Raw genomic sequence first — 18,240 nt, 5'->3', positions numbered from 1 at the left:
TTTGACATGTTTAATTTAAAAATATATATATTAAATATAAAATTAAAATTTATATTTAGTAAAATGGTTAAAATTTTCATTTTGTATCAATATAATTGTGAACTTTGAAAAATGTTGACATAAAATTGAAATTATAATTCATTTAGGATTTCAAATGAGTTTATTTAAAAAATAAATAAAAAAATAAATAAAAAGTATATATCTATTTAAATATATTATATGAACTGGCAGCTATGAAGTAGACTGCCGTGTACAGCCAAAGTCCTAGTGGACTCGGCAAATAGGGCATTAAAATAGGACATCTCAGCACGTCTATTACATATTTGGCAAATGATAACACACATCTTTATTCCATAAGCCACGTAATCTTTTTCTATTTTTTAATATTTTTATTTTCATTTATTCCCTTCATGGCCTTCCATTAACATTACGAAATAAAATGGAATTTATTTCAAAATTATAGGATTGGAATGTGGTTATTTTAAATAATTATTACTTCAAATGTATAAATATGATAATATGTCATTACCAATTTGGAATTTATGTACAATTTTCCGCCACCGCCGCAAGGCTCCCTCGTCTTCCTCCTCTGTCTCACTCTCCCATTTTCCATCGATTTCTTCTCGTCGGATTATCGGAATTCCGGCAGGTCTCCGGTCACCGACTCGCCTCTAAGGTAGCGATCCACATTACCGATGAGATGAATTTCATTTTATTTTACCTCTTTCTTTTCCAAGGGAACGAAATTCTCTGTATCATTTATTTAATGCGATACGTGTACTTGACTGATTAACTGAATCGATTCCTTTTTTTTAATCTCGTTTTGTGCATTGATTTTTGATCGACTGTATTTGAATCAGATTTCCGTAGAGAGTTAGTTGAGTTCGGAGAGTATGGCAGAGCCGCCATTGAAGCCTGTACTCCAGAAGCCTCCGGGGTATAAAGATCCAAATCTCACTGCTCCGCCAGTGCCTAGACCACCGGTGAGGAAACTGATTCTACCGTCGCCGCTAAGCCAGAATAACAAGAAGCGACGGAGCTGCTGCAGGAGATTCTGTTGCTTCCTCTGCCTTTTCGTCGTGATCCTGATCGTCGTGATTGTTGCCGCCGGTGGCTTTTTATACCTCTGGTTTGAGCCAAAACTTCCTGTGTTTCATCTCCAATCATTCCGGATCTCCAAATTCAACGTCACCGACAAAGCGGACGGATCGTATTTAAACGCCAAAACAATCGGTCGCATTGAAATCAAGAATCCTAATGAGAAGTTATCACTAAATTACCGCGATATCGAGGTCGTTACCGCCGCCGGAGAAGGTACTCGAATTGAATTAGGATCCACAATCGTGCCGAGCTTTATTCAATCGAAGGAGAACACGACGAGTTGGAAGATCGAAACAATGGTCAGCAACGAAATCGTCGACGGCGGAGCGGGGCGGAAGCTGAACTCCGGCAACAGAACCGGAGAGCTAGTGGTGATCGTCGAAGCACGTACGAAAATCGGATTCGTGGTGAATGGGCGGAGAATGCCGCGGGTGAAGATCGAAGTGGCGTGCGGTGGCGTGAGCTTGAAACGTCTCGACGGAGGCAACACGCCGAAATGCTCCATTCATTTGCCCAGATGGTTTCTGTAACCATAAGAGAAGGGAAAAGGAAAAAAATCTTTAAATCAAATCAAATTGAGATGGTAATTACAGTGTGATTAAACTTCATGAACACAGAAAAGCTCATGCGATTTGCTACCCATCATAGAAAACAAAATAGGTATGCTTTTAGCCTCAATTTTTGGTAACATTTTGATTTGATATCTGATTCTGAAAAATGTATTGATTATGTAATCTTTTTTTAGTTTATGTTCCTGATTTAACAAAAATGAAATTAATGGTACGATAGAAATTAATGGAATTTACTACCTAGAAAATAAAAATGGTATGATATTATCCACCTAAACTCTCGTAGTTTTACTCTCTGCTTTCCAAGAAGCATCATATTTTTTATTATAAAGGTATGATCATTTTATAAATGACGATTTTCATCCAACAAAAAGTACAATAAAAAATACCAAATTTTCTCCTCCTTTTCACGTTAGCCACCATTCAAACCAACATCTTGTAATATTAAAAATAAAAAAATTTAATAAATTAATAATATGAATTAGTTTTTTTTTTTTTTTTTTTAGGTTTATTTAGTTGATGTGTTACTCTAATAAAGGGGCAATTATTTTAAAGTTAGATGAGACCACTTTTATGGTTTTTTGTTGGGTGCTAAAATATCTGTTTTGGTGGGATGTATTTATTTAATATTTAATTTTTTACTCTTTTGTAGCTTAATTTTTTTAGTTAGCTGACTTTTCTTCTTCTTTTAATTATGGCTTTATAATTAGTACTTTTTAATTAGAAAGATAATGTAAAATTTTGAATATTATTACTTAACCAACGATATATATTCTTAAATCGAATAAATATGAGCTAAATAGTATTTTACTATTATGTCTAATTATATTAATGGTTATAAAATATTTTGACATCAAATAGAAATATCAAACTATACTCTTAAATTTTTGAGACTTATTCATTAAAATCTCAAATTTTAAAACTTTTATAATGGAATAAATTAGTCTCGTTTATTCGAATTTTAACATAGGTATTTCGTTCAATTTAATCGCTCCATTTTTATTATAGTTTTGATGATTTTTTTTAGAGTAATAATTTTATTTAAATAATTTTCGTTGATTTTAATATAATCCAATGAAAATAATTAATTCACTTTCATTTATAAGACTTTCGATATAAATTTATATTTGTCAAAAGTAACGGATTCTGACGTGACCCGGATCCGACTTTCTGAGATATTGCCAAGTGTTACGTTTTTATAATAATAATAATAATAATGTTATTATTATTATTATTATTATTATTACTTCTAAAAAAATGCTGCAATAATCTTGAAAAAAACGAGTGCTGATTCTCCACGTTACGCTTTCGCCAACTAGGTTCGTTGGCGCGTTCATTTCCCTGCATACGACACTTCCACCATTTCCCCCCTCAATTTTGTCATCGGGGAGGCCTCTCGAGGTTTCAGTCCATGGCGTCGAAGCGGATCCTGAAAGAGCTCAAGGATCTCCAGAAAGATCCTCCTACTTCCTGTAGCGCTGGTTCAGTATTCTTTCTACTCTGGTTCCCTTTACTATCTACTATTCTTCACTTTTTAAGGTCGATCTAGTGATTGTGTTCTTACATCGATTATTGGAGACTTCAAACAACTTTATTATTGGCCTCTTATTTGGAAATTAAGTGGATCCAAATGTTTGTTTGTGGATTGCGTGAATTAGTATCAACTCTGAAATTCAAGTATCATGTTCACAATATGCTAACCATTCCGAAGTCTAGGAAAATCGGTTTTGTTCTTCGTACCACTCACTTGCTATCTCAAATTTAGGGTTTAAGTATGGAATTTGATTTGCGTTGGCTCTTATCAGAATAATTGATCATATTGTGGAATGGAATTAGGAAATATAGAAACTAAAGGATGCATTATAGTTCGATCTATCGCATATGCTAAGCTTGTTGAAACAAGGCTCTATCGAATAGGAAACCATAGATACCGGTGGATCTGTTTTACTATAGTCTAGTACTCTAAAGCGTTATTCTAAGAATCTTCAAGTTTAAAACCATGTTGATTTAAAATTGAACTAGACTCAGAACGGTGTAATCGCTTAAGATTTAAGTAGGAGATTATAAATCTACGCTCTGTTTTGATGATTAAATTTTTGTCCGAATAAGTAGTCTGCTATTACCAACAAGGTGTTTTATTAAACCTATTTTGTTTTCTCTTCTGGATGGATCAAAATTTCCCTCGAAGTTCATAATTATAAGACAAGATGTTCTGTAACACAGGTCCTGTTGCTGAAGATATGTTTCATTGGCAAGCAACAATTATGGGTCCTCCAGACAGTCCTTATGCAGGAGGCGTTTTTTTAATTACTATTCACTTCCCTCCCGACTATCCATTTAAGCCTCCTAAGGTACGCTGTCAAATCTTACGTATTTGGTTATATTCAATATTTTTAATTCACTAACGTTGTAAATTTCTGTAGCCCGTTATTTCTGCTTTTATCATTCAAATAAGTTGTTACTATATGTGGTTTTTGTTTCACTAATTACTCTAGTGGCTACAATATGTGTTTGTTGTCACTGTTTTTAATAATTATTTAATTAATAACTCAACGAAGTCAGAGAAAGAAGCTGTTTACACACTTTTTGATCTAAACAGTTCAGTTGCTATTGCTTAACCCTGTCAATTATTTTTTGAGATTGTTCAGGAAAATAGTTCAATATCTGGTATCTGAAAATTATATTTTGTGACAGATGTATTGACCATACAAAGGCCGCACTTTGAAAACTTAGTATATAAACCACATATCTCATTGGAGGTCTATTGGAAGTTTTCTGCACATTTTTCATGTGAATATGATTTGCATGTTATTTCTGTCAAATGTGCTTACTGCCTATTTTACCATAGTAAGCACCATCTGTAGTTAAATGTAAAAACTTGATTTGGGGAATATTAGTGTAATGACTTGATTTAGGTGAGACGAGTATAAAAACTTAATTTCAGGAATGTTCCCTTGGTGGATGGAGCGTCCTTGTTCTTGATTTTGTAATGCTAGAGTGTAAACCTTGGGTTTGCCTCTTAATTTCAGGAATTTATCTGATCTAATTTGGAAACCATAAGTTCTTTATGGACCCTAAATCCTATGCATGGTGGGCTGATTACACCTGACAGACTTCAGGGTAGAAATCCTAAGATCTCCGTCTTACTCGAGTGGTGCAATGTGTGCACGGATCTAATTTTGAAGCTGCCGTCCCATTTGTTTTTGTGGTGCCCTTGTCCTTTTGAGCATGTGGAGGTGTATTTTCTTTGATATTTCAGTTTCCAGGTGGTTTTCTGCTGGACATCAAAATTTTATTCTTGTATGAGGAGGTCATCCATTTGAATAAAAGACTAACTATCAAGGTCACCTTTTGGGAGATTTGGCTGGAAAGAAATAGCAGAACTTTTCAAGGGATACATGTGGTTTTCTTAATGCAACGTTGAGATCTTATTAGGAGGGCTTTTGATTGGCTTTTGCTAATTAGAGACTGTTTTTGCTTCCCTCATTGGCTATATTGGGGGAAGAAGTCTCATCTTTCCCTTCTCTTCTGTTTTCCTTCTTCCTTGATAATTTTTTTTTCTGTTTTTTGAGCTTGTATTATTATTGCTATGTATCATTAATTATGTGACTTTATATAGGGAGTTTTTTACCTATAACTTTTTACGTTGTTTCATTTATTATTTGCTTAGGTTGCTTTCAGGACAAAGGTTTTTCACCCAAACATCAACAGTAATGGTAGTATTTGCCTGGACATCTTGAAAGAGCAATGGAGTCCAGCTTTGACTATATCAAAGGTTTTGACCTCTCGACAATTTTACCATTCAAATCCTAGATTTTTGAATGCCATTATCTTATGCCTCATTTGCACCATGGCTTTTTGGATCAAGTTCTTTGAATTAACTGTGGTCACTATTTACGATTTTGTTACCTAACTAGGGATTCGAGACACTAATCTGATATACTTACCTTAAAGAAGAAAAGTTTTTATTTTTTTTATTTTTATTTTTTACAATTATAATTTGAGTGCTCATATCTGATATACTCATGTACAGTTGTATTAATAATCTTCAATCGTAGTAATATTCAATCCAAATTGTAAATGAAGCAGTCATGATATTAAAATTGTAAATCCAAGAACTTGTTATGTCAAAACACAGCTAAGCTATCAACTTAGGACCAACTACTGAAAAAGTAAGTTGGCAACTATATTTGAAACACAACAAGAGTCTGGAGCATACAAAATGCAGACATACTGCTTTTGCCATCAAAACCTTGGTGGGGAAGGAGAGGATGGGTGACAGCATGATATTCTGGCTAGATTTCAATTTTGTGTGAAGTTCATACTGTAAACTTTTAAGGGTTACTTTTCATTTAAGTAGTGCCATGAGTATCATCAAGTGGTCTCTGTCCAGTGTTGACATGGGGAGACCATAGTATGTTTTTCTGAGATAGTCTATTTCCCTCCACTAAAAAAAATCCAGACATTTTCTTAAGATGTAGATTGTGTACGGCATCTTATTTTAGAATACTGAGACCATTTTCTGATCTTCAGCGTCTTTGGTAAGCGTTATTGAGAATAGAGAGTGACTGTCAATCATTTTCCGCACATCAATTTCACTATTTTCCAAGCTTTGATTTATGCCATATGCAGTTTTTAAGTGGTTGGGAAGGGTTGTTGTTTCATATTCAGGTGTTGCTTTCTATTTGCTCCCTTTTGACTGATGCGAACCCAGATGATCCACTAGTGCCAGAAATTGCTCATCTGTACAAGACGGATAGGGCCAAGTATGAGACAACTGCAAGGAGCTGGACTCAAAAATATGCTATGGGCTAGTATGTATTATGGGAAGGGCATGAAGGATGCTGCTGTTAGTTCTTATGTATAAATGAAAGTTTTCTGTACAATCTACTATTGTTGGAGATTGAAACAATTTTATGCTGCCCAATTTAAAATCAACATGATGCTTTAAGCTTGTGTTCAACTAATATATATCAATTATATGGATTTGGTTTCGTACAGTTCCATGACCTGTGATTCTTAATCCTAGATTTCCAGCTAGCGAAGAAACTATTGCGCATCATGGCTTCTTATGATGGTGGAGGATAAAGGCGGAAAATGGGCCAGCGCGGTTCCAATTGCATTTCCACCCCACTTGACTTCTGAGGGTATGCGATCTTTTCCACATTCTAATCTCTTTTTTCACCATTCATTTTGTCAACTGCCTTATATTTCTTGCTTGGATCTAGACATTTTTCCTTAGAAATTGAGAAACTAGCGGGGTGGGCTGGAGGGTAAGGCTCTACATAACCTAACCTAAGAACATGGGATTTTATGGCTCTCCAATCATTACCTATTTGGAATGACTTAAACACATTTTATAACACTTAAAAACATTTTAAGCACTTCCAGAGTTGCCCCAAATACTAGACCCATGGTAATAAAAATCCATATATATTTTTAGATCTAGGATTTATTTATTGGGACAGAACTTCCATTTAGATGTAAGTTGAGTTCTGTATAGCTGTAGAGATTTTAAGAAATAAAATAGACACAAGTTGGAAGAATTTAGGATAACTTTTCTTTTACTATATAACAAAATATAGTTAAAAATTAAGAAGGGTTTTTATTATTTCAAAATACGTTTTAAGCTTATCCAATCCAAATAGAAATAAGATTCATCCGAAAACATCTTGACATTATCTTGTCTTAGTTGACAAATATGGATGAAATGTCTTCTTTGTTGCACCTACCATTCTTACGTCAATTCATTAAGATCTATCTCTCTCCCCTCTGTCAATAGAAAGAGATTAAGGGCTGCAATTTGGTTGACAAAGAAAGTGGGACAATTCCTACATCCCATTCCCAAAAAGAAATAAATCATTAAATGTTGTGTTGTCCTTTGGTATCCTCAAGTTGGTTTTGCCATCTCTTCAAACGTAGGTGGACATGAACTACACCTCAGATTTCCCTTTCAGATAATAATTGTCCAAAGCTATTCATATACTTTAAAACTTAAATTCTAAGGCACATAATATCTATCAAAGCTTCATCATTCACCTCGGCAATTCTGCCAACAACAGGGTCGGGTTGTTACGTGCATGCTCTCTTTGTTTGGTTTCGGGAGCCTTCACTTCCCAATAATGAGTTTTGGACCATTGCCCAACATTTGTCATCTAATGAGAGAGAGAAAAGGATGTTTGGTTGGCTCCTAGGCTTCTTATATTAAAAGAAATTACTTTTTTGGCATATGAGTTTTATTGCCATGGCCATTGAATTTGTTGTGAGATCCCACGTAGGTTGGAAGGGGAACGAAATATTTTTGTATAAGGGTGTGGAAACCTCTCCTTAGCAGATGCCTTTTAAAAACCTTAAGGGAAGCTTGAAAAGGAAGACTAAAGAGGACAATATTTGCCGGTGGTGTACTTAGATTGTTACAAATGGTATCAGAGCCTGACACTAGACAATGTGCCAGCGAGAATGGTGAGCTCCGAAGGGGAGTGTACACCAGGCGGTGTGCTAGTAAGGACGTTGGGTCCCGAAGGGGGGTGGATTGTGAGATCTCACGTCGATTGTAGAGGAAAAGAGTGCCAGCAAGAACGCTGGGCTTCGAAAGGGGGTGGATTGTGAGATTTCACATCGATTGGAGAGGGGAACAAAGGGTGTGAAAACTTTTTTCTAGTAGACGTGTTTTAAAAATATTTAGGAGAAGCTCGAAAGGGAAAATCCAAAGAGTACAATATCTACTAGTGGTGAACTTAAGTTGTTATAGAATTCATATCTAATGCCGGTCTAATTGAATAATTTCTCGTGTTAGAAATATTTGTGTCCATGAATGTTACCAAAAAAAAAAACAGTTGCCCAATATATATTCACCCATTATCTTTGAAGTCTTACCTTTAAAATCTTAAATATCATTAGTTGTTGGATAGTAATATTTTAAGGTTAAACTACTATTTTGACATTCATACTTTCAATTTTAATTCATCTAGATTCTAGTTGATCCATATTTTCAAAATTTAAATAAAAAAGAAAATCTTTAATACAAATTTATAGCTAATGTAGAGAGGGACCAAAAACACTCCAAAGATGATTCGAAGAGAAGAGAAATAAAAAGAAAAACTTAAACCCTCCAAAGTTTATTCGAAGTGAAGAGAAATAAAATAAAAAATAAATAAATCCAAGGGTGAAGGAAAGTCACGTGAAGAAGATGAATTTTGGGATCATATCTAATGAGAATGACAGTTCCTTTAATGTCTTGGACTCACATGCCTGGCCTGTTATTTATAATCTGTTAAAAAAAAAAAAAAAAAAAGGAAAAACCATTTAAATGTAGATAATGGAGGCATTTTACCCTTTTGGACATTCTAACCATTCAAATAACTCTAAGCCAATTCCTTAATGAATATAAGATAAATATTAAACATTATAAAAATAAAGTTGGCTTTATAATGGAAGAGACAATAAAGAAAAAAAAGAACAAGTAGAAACCTTATTATTATTATTATCATGTGTAGGACTTGGGAGCATGAACAAACCAAAAAAATATCTGCTCCCGTTTCATACTTGAAATAAATAAATAAATAAAACGGAGAAAGTGAAAAAGGGGACGGCCACGTGTCGAAAGCACAATGTTCTGATGGAATATGCGGCGATTCTAATCTTTGAAATTTATACTTAATTAATAGATACTTACCAACTTAAAAATATTTGGTCGAGAAAGTGAAGAGGACAGAAGCGTCATATAAATCTAGCCCTCTTTGCTTTCCTCTGCTCTGATCTGCTCTGCTCTGATCTGCTCTGCTCTGCTCCGACTCACTCTTAGAACCTTCTCTTCCTCTTTTCACTCTCATTCCCTTTCCTACTACTTCTCTAAATTTATTCTTTAAAGATCTTATTTCGTTTCCCCCTTTTTTTCACGAATCTTGAGTTTAAAGTTTAGAGGGCTATGGAATTCCAGTACCCATCAATGGGGCGAGTTTGTTCCGCCGGAATTAAGTTCAGAGAAGTTCGGACCATCACCGACAAACCGGCGACGGAGACCAAGCTCGTCCGAATTACCTACACCGACGGCGATGCGACCGATTCGTCCAGTGGTGAAGACGAAGAGCCAATCCTCATCCGCCACGTCAAACGCCACGTGACTGAGATCAGGCTTCTCACTACCGATTGTTCCAAAAAGCCACTGCCGCCGAAATCGAGAGTTAAGCCGCCGTCGAATTCGGAGAGCCATAGAAAGTTTAGAGGAGTTCGGCGGCGCCCGTGGGGCAAATGGGCAGCGGAGATCAGAGACCCTTTACGGCGAACAAGAGTTTGGCTTGGAACCTACGACACGGCGGAGGAAGCCGCTGTCGTTTACGACCGTGCCGCCGTCCGCCTTAGAGGTCCCAACGCTCTTACCAATTTCGTCGCCGAAGCTCCCACTTCCAAAACAACTGTTGTCACATACCTCCCTCCACCATCACCACCGCCACCGCCGGAAAATCATAGTACGGCAGCGGTGGGAGTTTCCTACAGCAAAGAATCCCGGAATCACTGCTCTCCGACTTCCGTCTTGAGATTAGAAGAACAAAATTGGAGACCCATTGAGCATCTAAGCGAAGAATCAGGATTAGAAGAGGAATTCAATTGGTTATATGATCGGAACTCCAACAGTTTCTTGTTCAATCTAAGAAGCCCACAACCGTTATTTTCCGACCAAATGGAACTGGAAATCCCGAAATGGGAAGATTTCGGGGACATTTCGGTGGATTTCGATTCATGTAAATGGGACGTAGAGAATTATTTTCAAGATCCAAGCTTTAGTATCGCATTGACTGACTGACTGACAAATTAGCTGGGATCGTACGAGCAGCTGTGTCTGTGAGAGGTTTTATTTTTGCCATCTTTTTTTTTTTTTATTTATTAATTTGTTATTATTAGTTTCTAAATTTTTGTGTTCTAAGTTAAGTTTTATGAGCTTTTATTTTTGGAGTGAATTGTATTGTATGGAAATAGAATAGTGAGATGCCCCTTTATGTAATCCCCCACTTTTTCTAGATTTGAGATATGTTCAATAAATGGGGTAGTAGGTTCGAGTATCTAAATACTTTATTCCTTTTTTAATTTTGACCAACGAATTATATTTGAAATTTTAAAAAATAAAGTAACGGAATTAGGTTACATTACCAATTTAGACATTTAGTAGCTAGCCGTGTGTTAATTAAGGGTCAGTTTGGAATGACTTTTCAAGTGTTTAAAAACATGGTTCGAGTAAACTGAACATGTTAGAAATAAAGAGAAACGAGATGAATTCCTTTACGTTTGTGAAACCATTTGAACAAAATAAAAAAAAATAGGACGAATGGTTAGGGTAAAAAATAGATGGGAAGTCTCCTTAAATGTGAAAGGATTTATAGTGTGGGGGTAGGGTGATAAGATTGTGTGTGCAATTAGGGGGAAATTATTTATATATATCTTCATTTAGAAAGTTGAAAAAGGAGAGAGAGAATAATTGAAGAGGCAATACACATCTGTCACACTTAGCTTTTGAAATAAATGTTATAATGTTGGAAAATAATTTAGCCCTCTAACTGCAGACAACTGGTACGAGGTTTCTTGTGGACCATCACTCCCTTCACCCTTCCTTTTCCATTTTTTTTTACATTACATTCTCTCACTTTAGTTCAATTCAATCCTTTTTTTATTTTATTTATTATTTCATCATATAGAATTTGTCGATGAATAGTAATAACAACCCTTTGTGTTGTCGTTGGTGTTCGTTTGGCTACTATTCGTTTGATATCAGGTTTATGTCTCGTATTTCCTCTTCGTTATATCTTAAAATATGTAAGCTAGCTAGAGACAAATATGTATATTGGTTACCAAGAAAGGTTCCATAGGGGAATAATTTGGAAAACCGAGTGGATATCCCTTTACAGTTATAAATGTATGTTTTGTCCCATTGGCTAAAACCACGGAGTCTTTGAGCAAGCCTAGTGTAACGGCCTAATCCACCTCTCTTTGGAACCCAATGTCTTCTCTAGCACTCGTTTCCCTAATCCACCCCCTTCCGGGTCTAGCATCCTTGCTGGCACGCCTTCACCTCGTGTCCACCGCCCTTCGGGGCTTAGCCTTTTCGCTGGTATATTGCTCAGTGTCGTCTGGCTCTAATATCTTTTGTAATAATCAAAGCCTACTACTAGTAGATATTGCTCTTTTTGGGCTTTCTCTTTCAAGTTTCCCCTCAAAGTTTTTAAATAATGTCTCATAGTGAGAGGTTTCCACACCCTTGTAGTGAATACTTCGTTCTTCCGAACCGACGTGGGATCTCACACCTATATTTAAAAGAGAAGAAGTTAACACTTAACTCAACATCGCAAGAATATCGATTGAGCCTTCTTTGACTTGTTTGTTTTAATGAGAATCATACATCGTACATGTAACAACCCAAGTAGTGGATATTGTTCTTTTTTAGACTTTTCCTTTCAAGCTTCTCCTTAAGGTTTTTAAAACATGTCGGACAGGTTTCCAGACCCTTATAAAAAATATTATGTTACCCTCTCAAACCTACGTAGGATCTCACAATCTACCCCCTTGGGAGCCCAATATCTTCATTGGTATTTATTCTCTCTCCAATCGAGGTAGGATCTCACAGTAAATCTTGTGTTTATAGTGCATATAGCCGTCACTATGAGAGATTAAGACATGCATTTATGTTGTCTCAATCATAGTATTGTCGATAATGTTCTCATAATAAGTGATGGAAGAATCTGGTAACTCTTTATCACAATCGATATGTTAACGAGCGGGTAGGGTGAAAGGGAAAGAAAGAGGGCAACATATTTAGGGAACTAGGTTAGGTTGAAGATGAGAAGAGAAAAAAAAGAAGAATAGAGATGAAGGAAAGTGAAAAGAAAGGTGAGAAAAAGAGGGAGAAGAAAGCATGATTCTTGCGTGGGTCTGTGGTGGCCTTTTTCTGTCCTACCCTTCCCTGTCCTAACATATTTACTCAATTAAACAGCCAAAATCCCCTATCACCCCTCCTATTCAATAAACTTATTCCACCTCAAAACATGGTCCCATATTATCGGAGAAAATATTGAGTATCTAAAAAAACATGTAACGATGTGATTATTATTATGTTTGTTTAAAGCTTATTTCATGATTATTCTTTTCCTCTTTTAAATGGGTACCGACAAACATGAGTACAATTCAATTGATTTAAGTATATATCTTCGACCGAGAAGATGAACTAGTAGTTGAGTTAGAGAAAAATAGAGTAAACGGGTCATACCCATCTCCATTTTGCACTAATTTACATTAATCCTTGTGTATATTTACAAGTACTGAAGTGATAGCTGACATAATATTAGGGTGGAGAATTGAGTTGTGACAAAATTGAGAGATCACGTGGGATAATGGAGAAACATCAGTGGAGGATTTGGGCCTCTATTTGAACTTGCTTAAATGGGCTGGGCCCGTCTATTCAATAATTTCCCTCGTACGTTTTTATTGGTGGGCCATAAACACCTGGATACGCAGAAATAATTGCAGTCTAGGCCCAAATGGTTTCCTCGTGACGTGGAAAAAAATTAATTCCAATAACTTTTAATTACTATATATATATATATATATGAGTGAGTAATGAATAGCATTACAAAGATAATTGTGAAAATGAGAGAAATTAAAAAAATAAAAAAATAATAAAAAGAGAGAGAGAAGGGCCCATTAGGCCCATTTGACCGACAGAATAAGTCTGACAAACAACTAAGGGAGTAATCAGATGGACCACACCACACTCGTGAGTACCATACACACCTTTATAGTCTCCACGTGGAACAGCAAAGCCCATTCAGTAACTATTGGTCCATAATAATAAAGGCATGCCCATCACATGCATCCACCAATCATTTACATTTACATTTACATTTACATGCATCCATGTACAACATACGCCAGTGTGGGCCCCACATTACAATATTCCATCTTCCTTCCCCTTATTTGAGTTGGGCTATAATGCAACGTGTTTGGGCTTTAGTGGGCCTTTCATAAATGATTCCGAACTTAAGTCAGACAACTGGGCCAAGCCCATTTAAGACTACAGGCCGCCCAAACATATGGGCTTTAGTCTTTATATTTTATTTATTTAAAACGTTTCCATTTAAACTAATTTATTAAATTTTATATTTAGTAGAAAATTCCTAATTTATATGAACTAGAAAAATTAAAATCACGGTGGTTTTCGATATCATTGAATTATCTTGTGTTAAATTTCATTTTAAGGTTCTTTTAAAGAGATGTCCGAGTATAATTCACTTACCTATTTTGTTGCATTCTTTCAATTATTTTAAATTACAAAATCACCCGCTTTTAAGTAGCTCAATACGTGTGTGAAAAGTGGTGTCATTATATGTTCATTGTTGACCATGTTTGTTGTTGTCAACCATTGATTTTTTTTTTTTTTTGGAATATTTTTTAAATAAAGTTTTTTTTGTTTTTTGGAATAAAGTTGTATTTTTTGTTATTCTATGACTAGTTAGTTATTCATGTAATTGTAATTAAGGTTAATTGAGAAGTGGCATTTTGTGTCAGGGTTGGTTATAAACAATTTAACAACTCAAAATAAATAAATAAAATAAAATAAAATAACATCACAAACCCTAATTAGGCCTCCAAAAGTTTTATTCGCAGAAATGAAAATAAATATAAAAATGAAGGTAGAAGTCGTAGGACTTGCCACTGCTCCCCACCAATTGCTTGGCGCCTTTCTGTCCACGCCACGAATCCCTTTCCATGAAATGAAAATTGCTTGCAGCTTGCAATTTCCCACAAATCAATGAAATCATATATATATATATATATATATATATATATATATATATATATCTGTTTTTCTTATGCGTTTTACAAAACCCAATTCGTCTTCCACTTCGATTTCATTCTGATCACCAAACTATCTGTAGCCGCCTCAATTTTCTTTCACATTCATTCAAATTCGTCGACCCATCTTCCCACAATTTTTGAGCCTTCAACAGCGAAAAAGTCTTATTAGACGCATTCTTCTTTGAAAATTTGCATTTCCCAGTTCGCAATACTTCTTAATATTGGGAAGAACGGAAATTAGTACGGTGTTCTTCTTCAACCCAGTTGCGTAGAGGAAGATATGGTGGGCTTGAAGCCTAATTTACCCTCTTGGACGAGTTGCTCATCCACCCGGGTTGATTTTGAGGGAAACGTTTCTTCTCTATCGGATTCCATGTTGAGAGGCGGCAAAGAAGGCCACTCGGAGCAGCCGCGCCGTTCTAATACTCTCTCTGATGCCAATTTGAGCTTTGGAGAAAGATCCCTTTCCGCCGCTGCCGCCGCCGTTGTTTCTGCCATTCTCGTTAATCCCCTTGACATTGCCAAAGTATGTTAAATTTCTATGAATTTGTAATTGGGGTTTTCAGTATCGGAGATTAGGCTATGTGGGCATGTCATTTCTTGTTCTTTTGAAGACAGAGTAGTTTCAATTACTAATATCTTGACGTTCTTCCAAGTGTAGTTGCATATTTGTGAGTACCTTTAAGTTGGTTTCTTGTTTTGATTATGTCTCTTCAGACAAGGTTGCAAGCACAAGCTGCTGGAGTCCCATATGAAGGGCCCTGTCGGATGACAAGTTTAGAAAGGAATACGGTGTGTGTGAATTGAATACCTTACTCTGCATTGGTTTCAATATGTTAATATGATAGGAACTCTGAGTTTTTTGGATAATTTTACAATGAGCTGGAAGAGACTAGGACCTTATGCCAATTGTTTGTCTCACATTGAATAATGAAAAGACTCTCAATGAACTTTTTCTTGGTTGTTCCTCAGGTGATTCCTAATTTGAGATGTTCATCAGTATCCAGCTCACGTTCTCTCGTTGGCCTCGAACCTAATTGTTCGCTGGAGTGTAACCGGTATACAGGAACGTTCGATGTGTTCAACAAGGTTATTCGTCAGGTTAGTCGAGGATCTTAAGACTAATACTAATTAAGATCATCCATAAGTTTTGAATGAAAGGATCGAGCTCCGAATAATTATGTTAGTAAAGTTAGATGGTCTCTATGGTGATCAATAGTCTTCTACCTTTACTTATCCTGATCCCTGCACAGCTTGCTAGTGTATTTGACATGGCACTTCGTTGTTAAGGGTGGATCGATTAGTATCAGTAATGCTAAGAACCGAACGATTTGCAGGAAGGCTTTGGGAGGCTGTGGCGAGGCACATATGCAAGCTTAACTCTGGCTGTGCCAACCGTGAGTATTTATTTTAAGCTGAGATGTATGACCAAGGATTACATTGTTTATGATTTTTTGCTTCCTGCTGCCTACCAGGTGGGGATCTACATGCCTTGTTATGATATCTTCCGCAATTTCATGGAAGATTTTACTACCAAGAACGCTCCGAACTTGACTCCATATGTTCCATTAGTTGCAGGATCAGCTGCCCGCTCATTAGCTGTTATATCATGTTACCCTGTTGAACTTGCACGGACGCGAATGCAGGTTTAGGATTATGCATATTGATCTTTATTTCGGGTTTATTTATGACGATATGCTACAAGCCTATATCATAGCTCAAGCTCATAGTTCAAGTATTTTTCTTCGCTCCCTCTCCTAGGCGTTTAGGGAAAAACAAACTGGCACTAAGCCTCCAGGGGTGTGGAAGACGTTGGTTGAGGTCGTCAACCCTATTAGGGGTAATCGCCTCCAAGATTGTAAGTACTAGTTGAAGTATGATTCGGTGTCTAGTTAAGTTATGTAGAAGTTTAGTATGAAAGTATTGATTCCGTTTCCAACAGTACAGAACTATCGTTTCTTATGGACTGGCCTTGGCGCACAACTTGCTCGAGATGTCCCGTTTTCTGCCATCTGCTGGGCAGCACTTGAGCCTGTGAGAAATTTTCTGTCAAGCTGTTTGAGGAAGGCACATCTTAGCTATGATAATGCCCTTGCTTTGGTATGTTTGAGGATTTTGAATGTCTTTCCTGTCTACCTTGTTTTGCAGTCAAGGAGGAAAATTCTAAGCCTAGTTGGAGAGGACGCCAATGTATCAAGTGTGCTTGGTGCAAATTTCTCTGCTGGCTTCATTGCTGGAAGTCTTGCAGCTGCTGCAACATGTCCACTGGATGTTGCTAAAACCCGAAGGCAAATCGAGGTTTCATTCTCAATTATTCTTCTAATTTTAGGCTTCCGATCCCACACTTTTTGTCGAAGGTTTGCTTTCGTTTTACACTAGTTCATCGGAAATCGATTTCACAGCTCCCTTGTTGAGCTGAAGTTCACAGTCAGTTCCAATGGTTCCAAACTCAGCTGACATATAAAATTGAAACCTTCACAGCATCTGATTGAGTTGTGGGACTTTGATATCTGAAATGGCTGGGAATGGTGAATCAAAGTTTCATGAGAACACCCTTTTTTGCTAGGAAACAAGCTAGCCTGTATCTATATGGGTTTCTATGGCCCCCGACGTCACGACCGTGTTTCTGACTCCTGTGTTTTAGTTTAAGAAAAGCTAGAAAAATTTTGTCGCGACCCCATGAATTACGGTTGCATTTGATATTTGGTTTTCAGCTGGTGTTTCTTTTGGTATTTTGCAGAGAGATTCTGAAAAGGCATTAAAGATGACTACAAGAACAACTCTGGCAGAAATTTGGAGGTAAGTAGCAATTTTGGTTCCAAGGTTTCCATTGTCATTAGTAGTTGTTCTTGGTGTTGGCATGAGTTTCATTATACTTTGGGCAATGAGTTTCATTATACTTTGGGCAATGAGTTTCATTATACTTTGGGCAATGAGTTTCATTATACTTTGGGCAATGAGTTTCATTATACTTTGGGCAATGAGTTTCATTATATACTTTGGACAGGGATGGAGGAATCAAAGGAATGTTTACTGGAATTGGTCCCCGGGTTGGTCGTGCCGGTCCCTCTGTCGGGATAGTCGTCTCCTTCTACGAAGTTATGAAGTATGCTCTGTATCACAGACACCCAAAAGAAAGGATGACTGAATAGGAGTGTCACTTGGAATGTGCCGTCCCTATGTATGTAAGCTCAAGAAATCTCCTCTCCACAGATTCTTTTGGCCAAAGACCTTTGGATGGTTAAGACAGCAACTTCTAATGAAACAAAAATCTCCCCTATTGTGAGACCTCTCATGTCCAGTTTTTCACCCAACGATTTGTTCAAACACGAGATTAGATGTACATGAACTTTGAATTAAATAAAAATTTACTATTTTGTCTTAGGGGTCTTTGGTTTGATATTTATAGTTCGATTAAGAGTCTGTTTTGATCGACCCCATGATTAAGAGTCTTAGGGATCAAGCGTCAAGAAGTTTAAAGCAAGTCATCTGAAACAGATTCTAAGTTCCTCAAATCGGTTGTTGTGACAAACATGTCGTGGAGGTAGTGAATTAGCAACCAACCAGAAATAAGGAGGGGAGGGGACTCTGTAGTTGTCTATGAAAAAGATGATCCATTTCCCTATTCAAATTTGAAAGTGCTTTCTTTCTGCTTCCTTATTTTGATTGGTTTTGCCTGAGGACATAATCCTCCTATTAGAAGAAGAATGGTGGGGTTTGAACTCTC

The 18,240-nt window shown here is 36.5% G+C and overlaps 4 protein-coding genes across 5 annotated transcripts; all 4 read left to right on the top strand.

Moving 5' to 3' along the window:
- Positions 1-514: 514 nt before the first annotated feature.
- On the top strand, positions 515-1,947 carry LOC111790195 (NDR1/HIN1-like protein 6). Its single transcript, XM_023671038.2, has 2 exons — positions 515-676; positions 861-1,947. Exon 2 carries the CDS (start codon positions 894-896, stop codon positions 1,629-1,631), a length of 738 nt encoding a protein of 245 aa, XP_023526806.1. The 5' UTR covers positions 515-676; positions 861-893; the 3' UTR covers positions 1,632-1,947.
- A 996-nt stretch (positions 1,948-2,943) lies between these two features.
- On the top strand, positions 2,944-6,670 carry LOC111790196 (ubiquitin-conjugating enzyme E2-17 kDa). Its single transcript, XM_023671039.2, has 4 exons — positions 2,944-3,151; positions 3,894-4,021; positions 5,341-5,445; positions 6,342-6,670. The coding sequence occupies exons 1-4, from the start codon at positions 3,082-3,084 to the stop codon at positions 6,483-6,485; spliced, it is 447 nt and encodes a 148-aa protein (XP_023526807.1). The 5' UTR covers positions 2,944-3,081; the 3' UTR covers positions 6,486-6,670.
- Positions 6,671-6,677: 7 nt separating this feature from the next.
- On the top strand, positions 6,678-10,582 carry LOC111790194 (ethylene-responsive transcription factor CRF5-like). Of its 2 annotated transcripts, none has more exons than XM_023671037.2 (2): positions 6,678-6,817; positions 9,610-10,582. In XM_023671037.2, exon 2 carries the CDS (start codon positions 9,619-9,621, stop codon positions 10,471-10,473), a length of 855 nt encoding a protein of 284 aa, XP_023526805.2. In that variant the 5' UTR covers positions 6,678-6,817; positions 9,610-9,618; the 3' UTR covers positions 10,474-10,582. The 2 variants fall into 2 exon arrangements, with proteins under 2 accessions (XP_023526805.2, XP_086978375.1); XM_087122249.1 differs by having other exon boundaries at positions 6,687-6,817; positions 9,587-10,582.
- Positions 10,583-14,484: 3,902 nt separating this feature from the next.
- On the top strand, positions 14,485-17,897 carry LOC111791595 (Mitochondrial substrate carrier family protein). The gene is made up of 10 exons (XM_023672988.2): positions 14,485-15,039; positions 15,231-15,305; positions 15,486-15,614; positions 15,851-15,910; positions 15,989-16,159; positions 16,275-16,371; positions 16,456-16,547; positions 16,662-16,811; positions 17,254-17,312; positions 17,521-17,897. The coding sequence occupies exons 1-10, from the start codon at positions 14,794-14,796 to the stop codon at positions 17,663-17,665; spliced, it is 1,224 nt and encodes a 407-aa protein (XP_023528756.1). The 5' UTR covers positions 14,485-14,793; the 3' UTR covers positions 17,666-17,897.
- The last annotated feature ends 343 nt before the right edge of the window (positions 17,898-18,240 follow it).

The sequence above is a fragment of the Cucurbita pepo genome, chromosome 3, assembly GCF_057944985.1.
Source record: "Cucurbita pepo subsp. pepo isolate OVF chromosome 3, ASM5794498v1, whole genome shotgun sequence".
In the NCBI taxonomy this organism is placed as follows: Eukaryota; Viridiplantae; Streptophyta; class Magnoliopsida; order Cucurbitales; family Cucurbitaceae; genus Cucurbita; species Cucurbita pepo.
Note: the sequence above shows the minus strand (reverse complement) of the source record. Positions and strands in the feature narration are given on the sequence as shown.

Bases quoted from the DNA above. Each gene is read 5' to 3' on its own strand.
- LOC111790196 (XM_023671039.2), top strand. From the start codon at position 3,082: ATGGCGTCGAAGCGGATCCTGAAAGAGCTCAAGGATCTCCAGAAAGAT. The intron at 3,152-3,893 runs GTTCAGTATTCT...TCTGTAACACAG, and splicing joins TCCTACTTCCTGTAGCGCTG to GTCCTGTTGCTGAAGATATG. The intron at 5,446-6,341 runs GTTTTGACCTCT...TTTCATATTCAG, and splicing joins CAGCTTTGACTATATCAAAG to GTGTTGCTTTCTATTTGCTC.
- LOC111790194 (XM_087122249.1), top strand. From the start codon at position 9,598: ATGGAATTCCAGTACCCATCAATGGGGCGAGTTTGTTCCGCCGGAATT.
- LOC111791595 (XM_023672988.2), top strand. From the start codon at position 14,794: ATGGTGGGCTTGAAGCCTAATTTACCCTCTTGGACGAGTTGCTCATCC. The intron at 15,306-15,485 runs GTGTGTGTGAAT...GTTGTTCCTCAG, and splicing joins CAAGTTTAGAAAGGAATACG to GTGATTCCTAATTTGAGATG. The intron at 15,911-15,988 runs GTGAGTATTTAT...GCTGCCTACCAG, and splicing joins TAACTCTGGCTGTGCCAACC to GTGGGGATCTACATGCCTTG.
- LOC111790195 (XM_023671038.2), top strand. From the start codon at position 894: ATGGCAGAGCCGCCATTGAAGCCTGTACTCCAGAAGCCTCCGGGGTAT.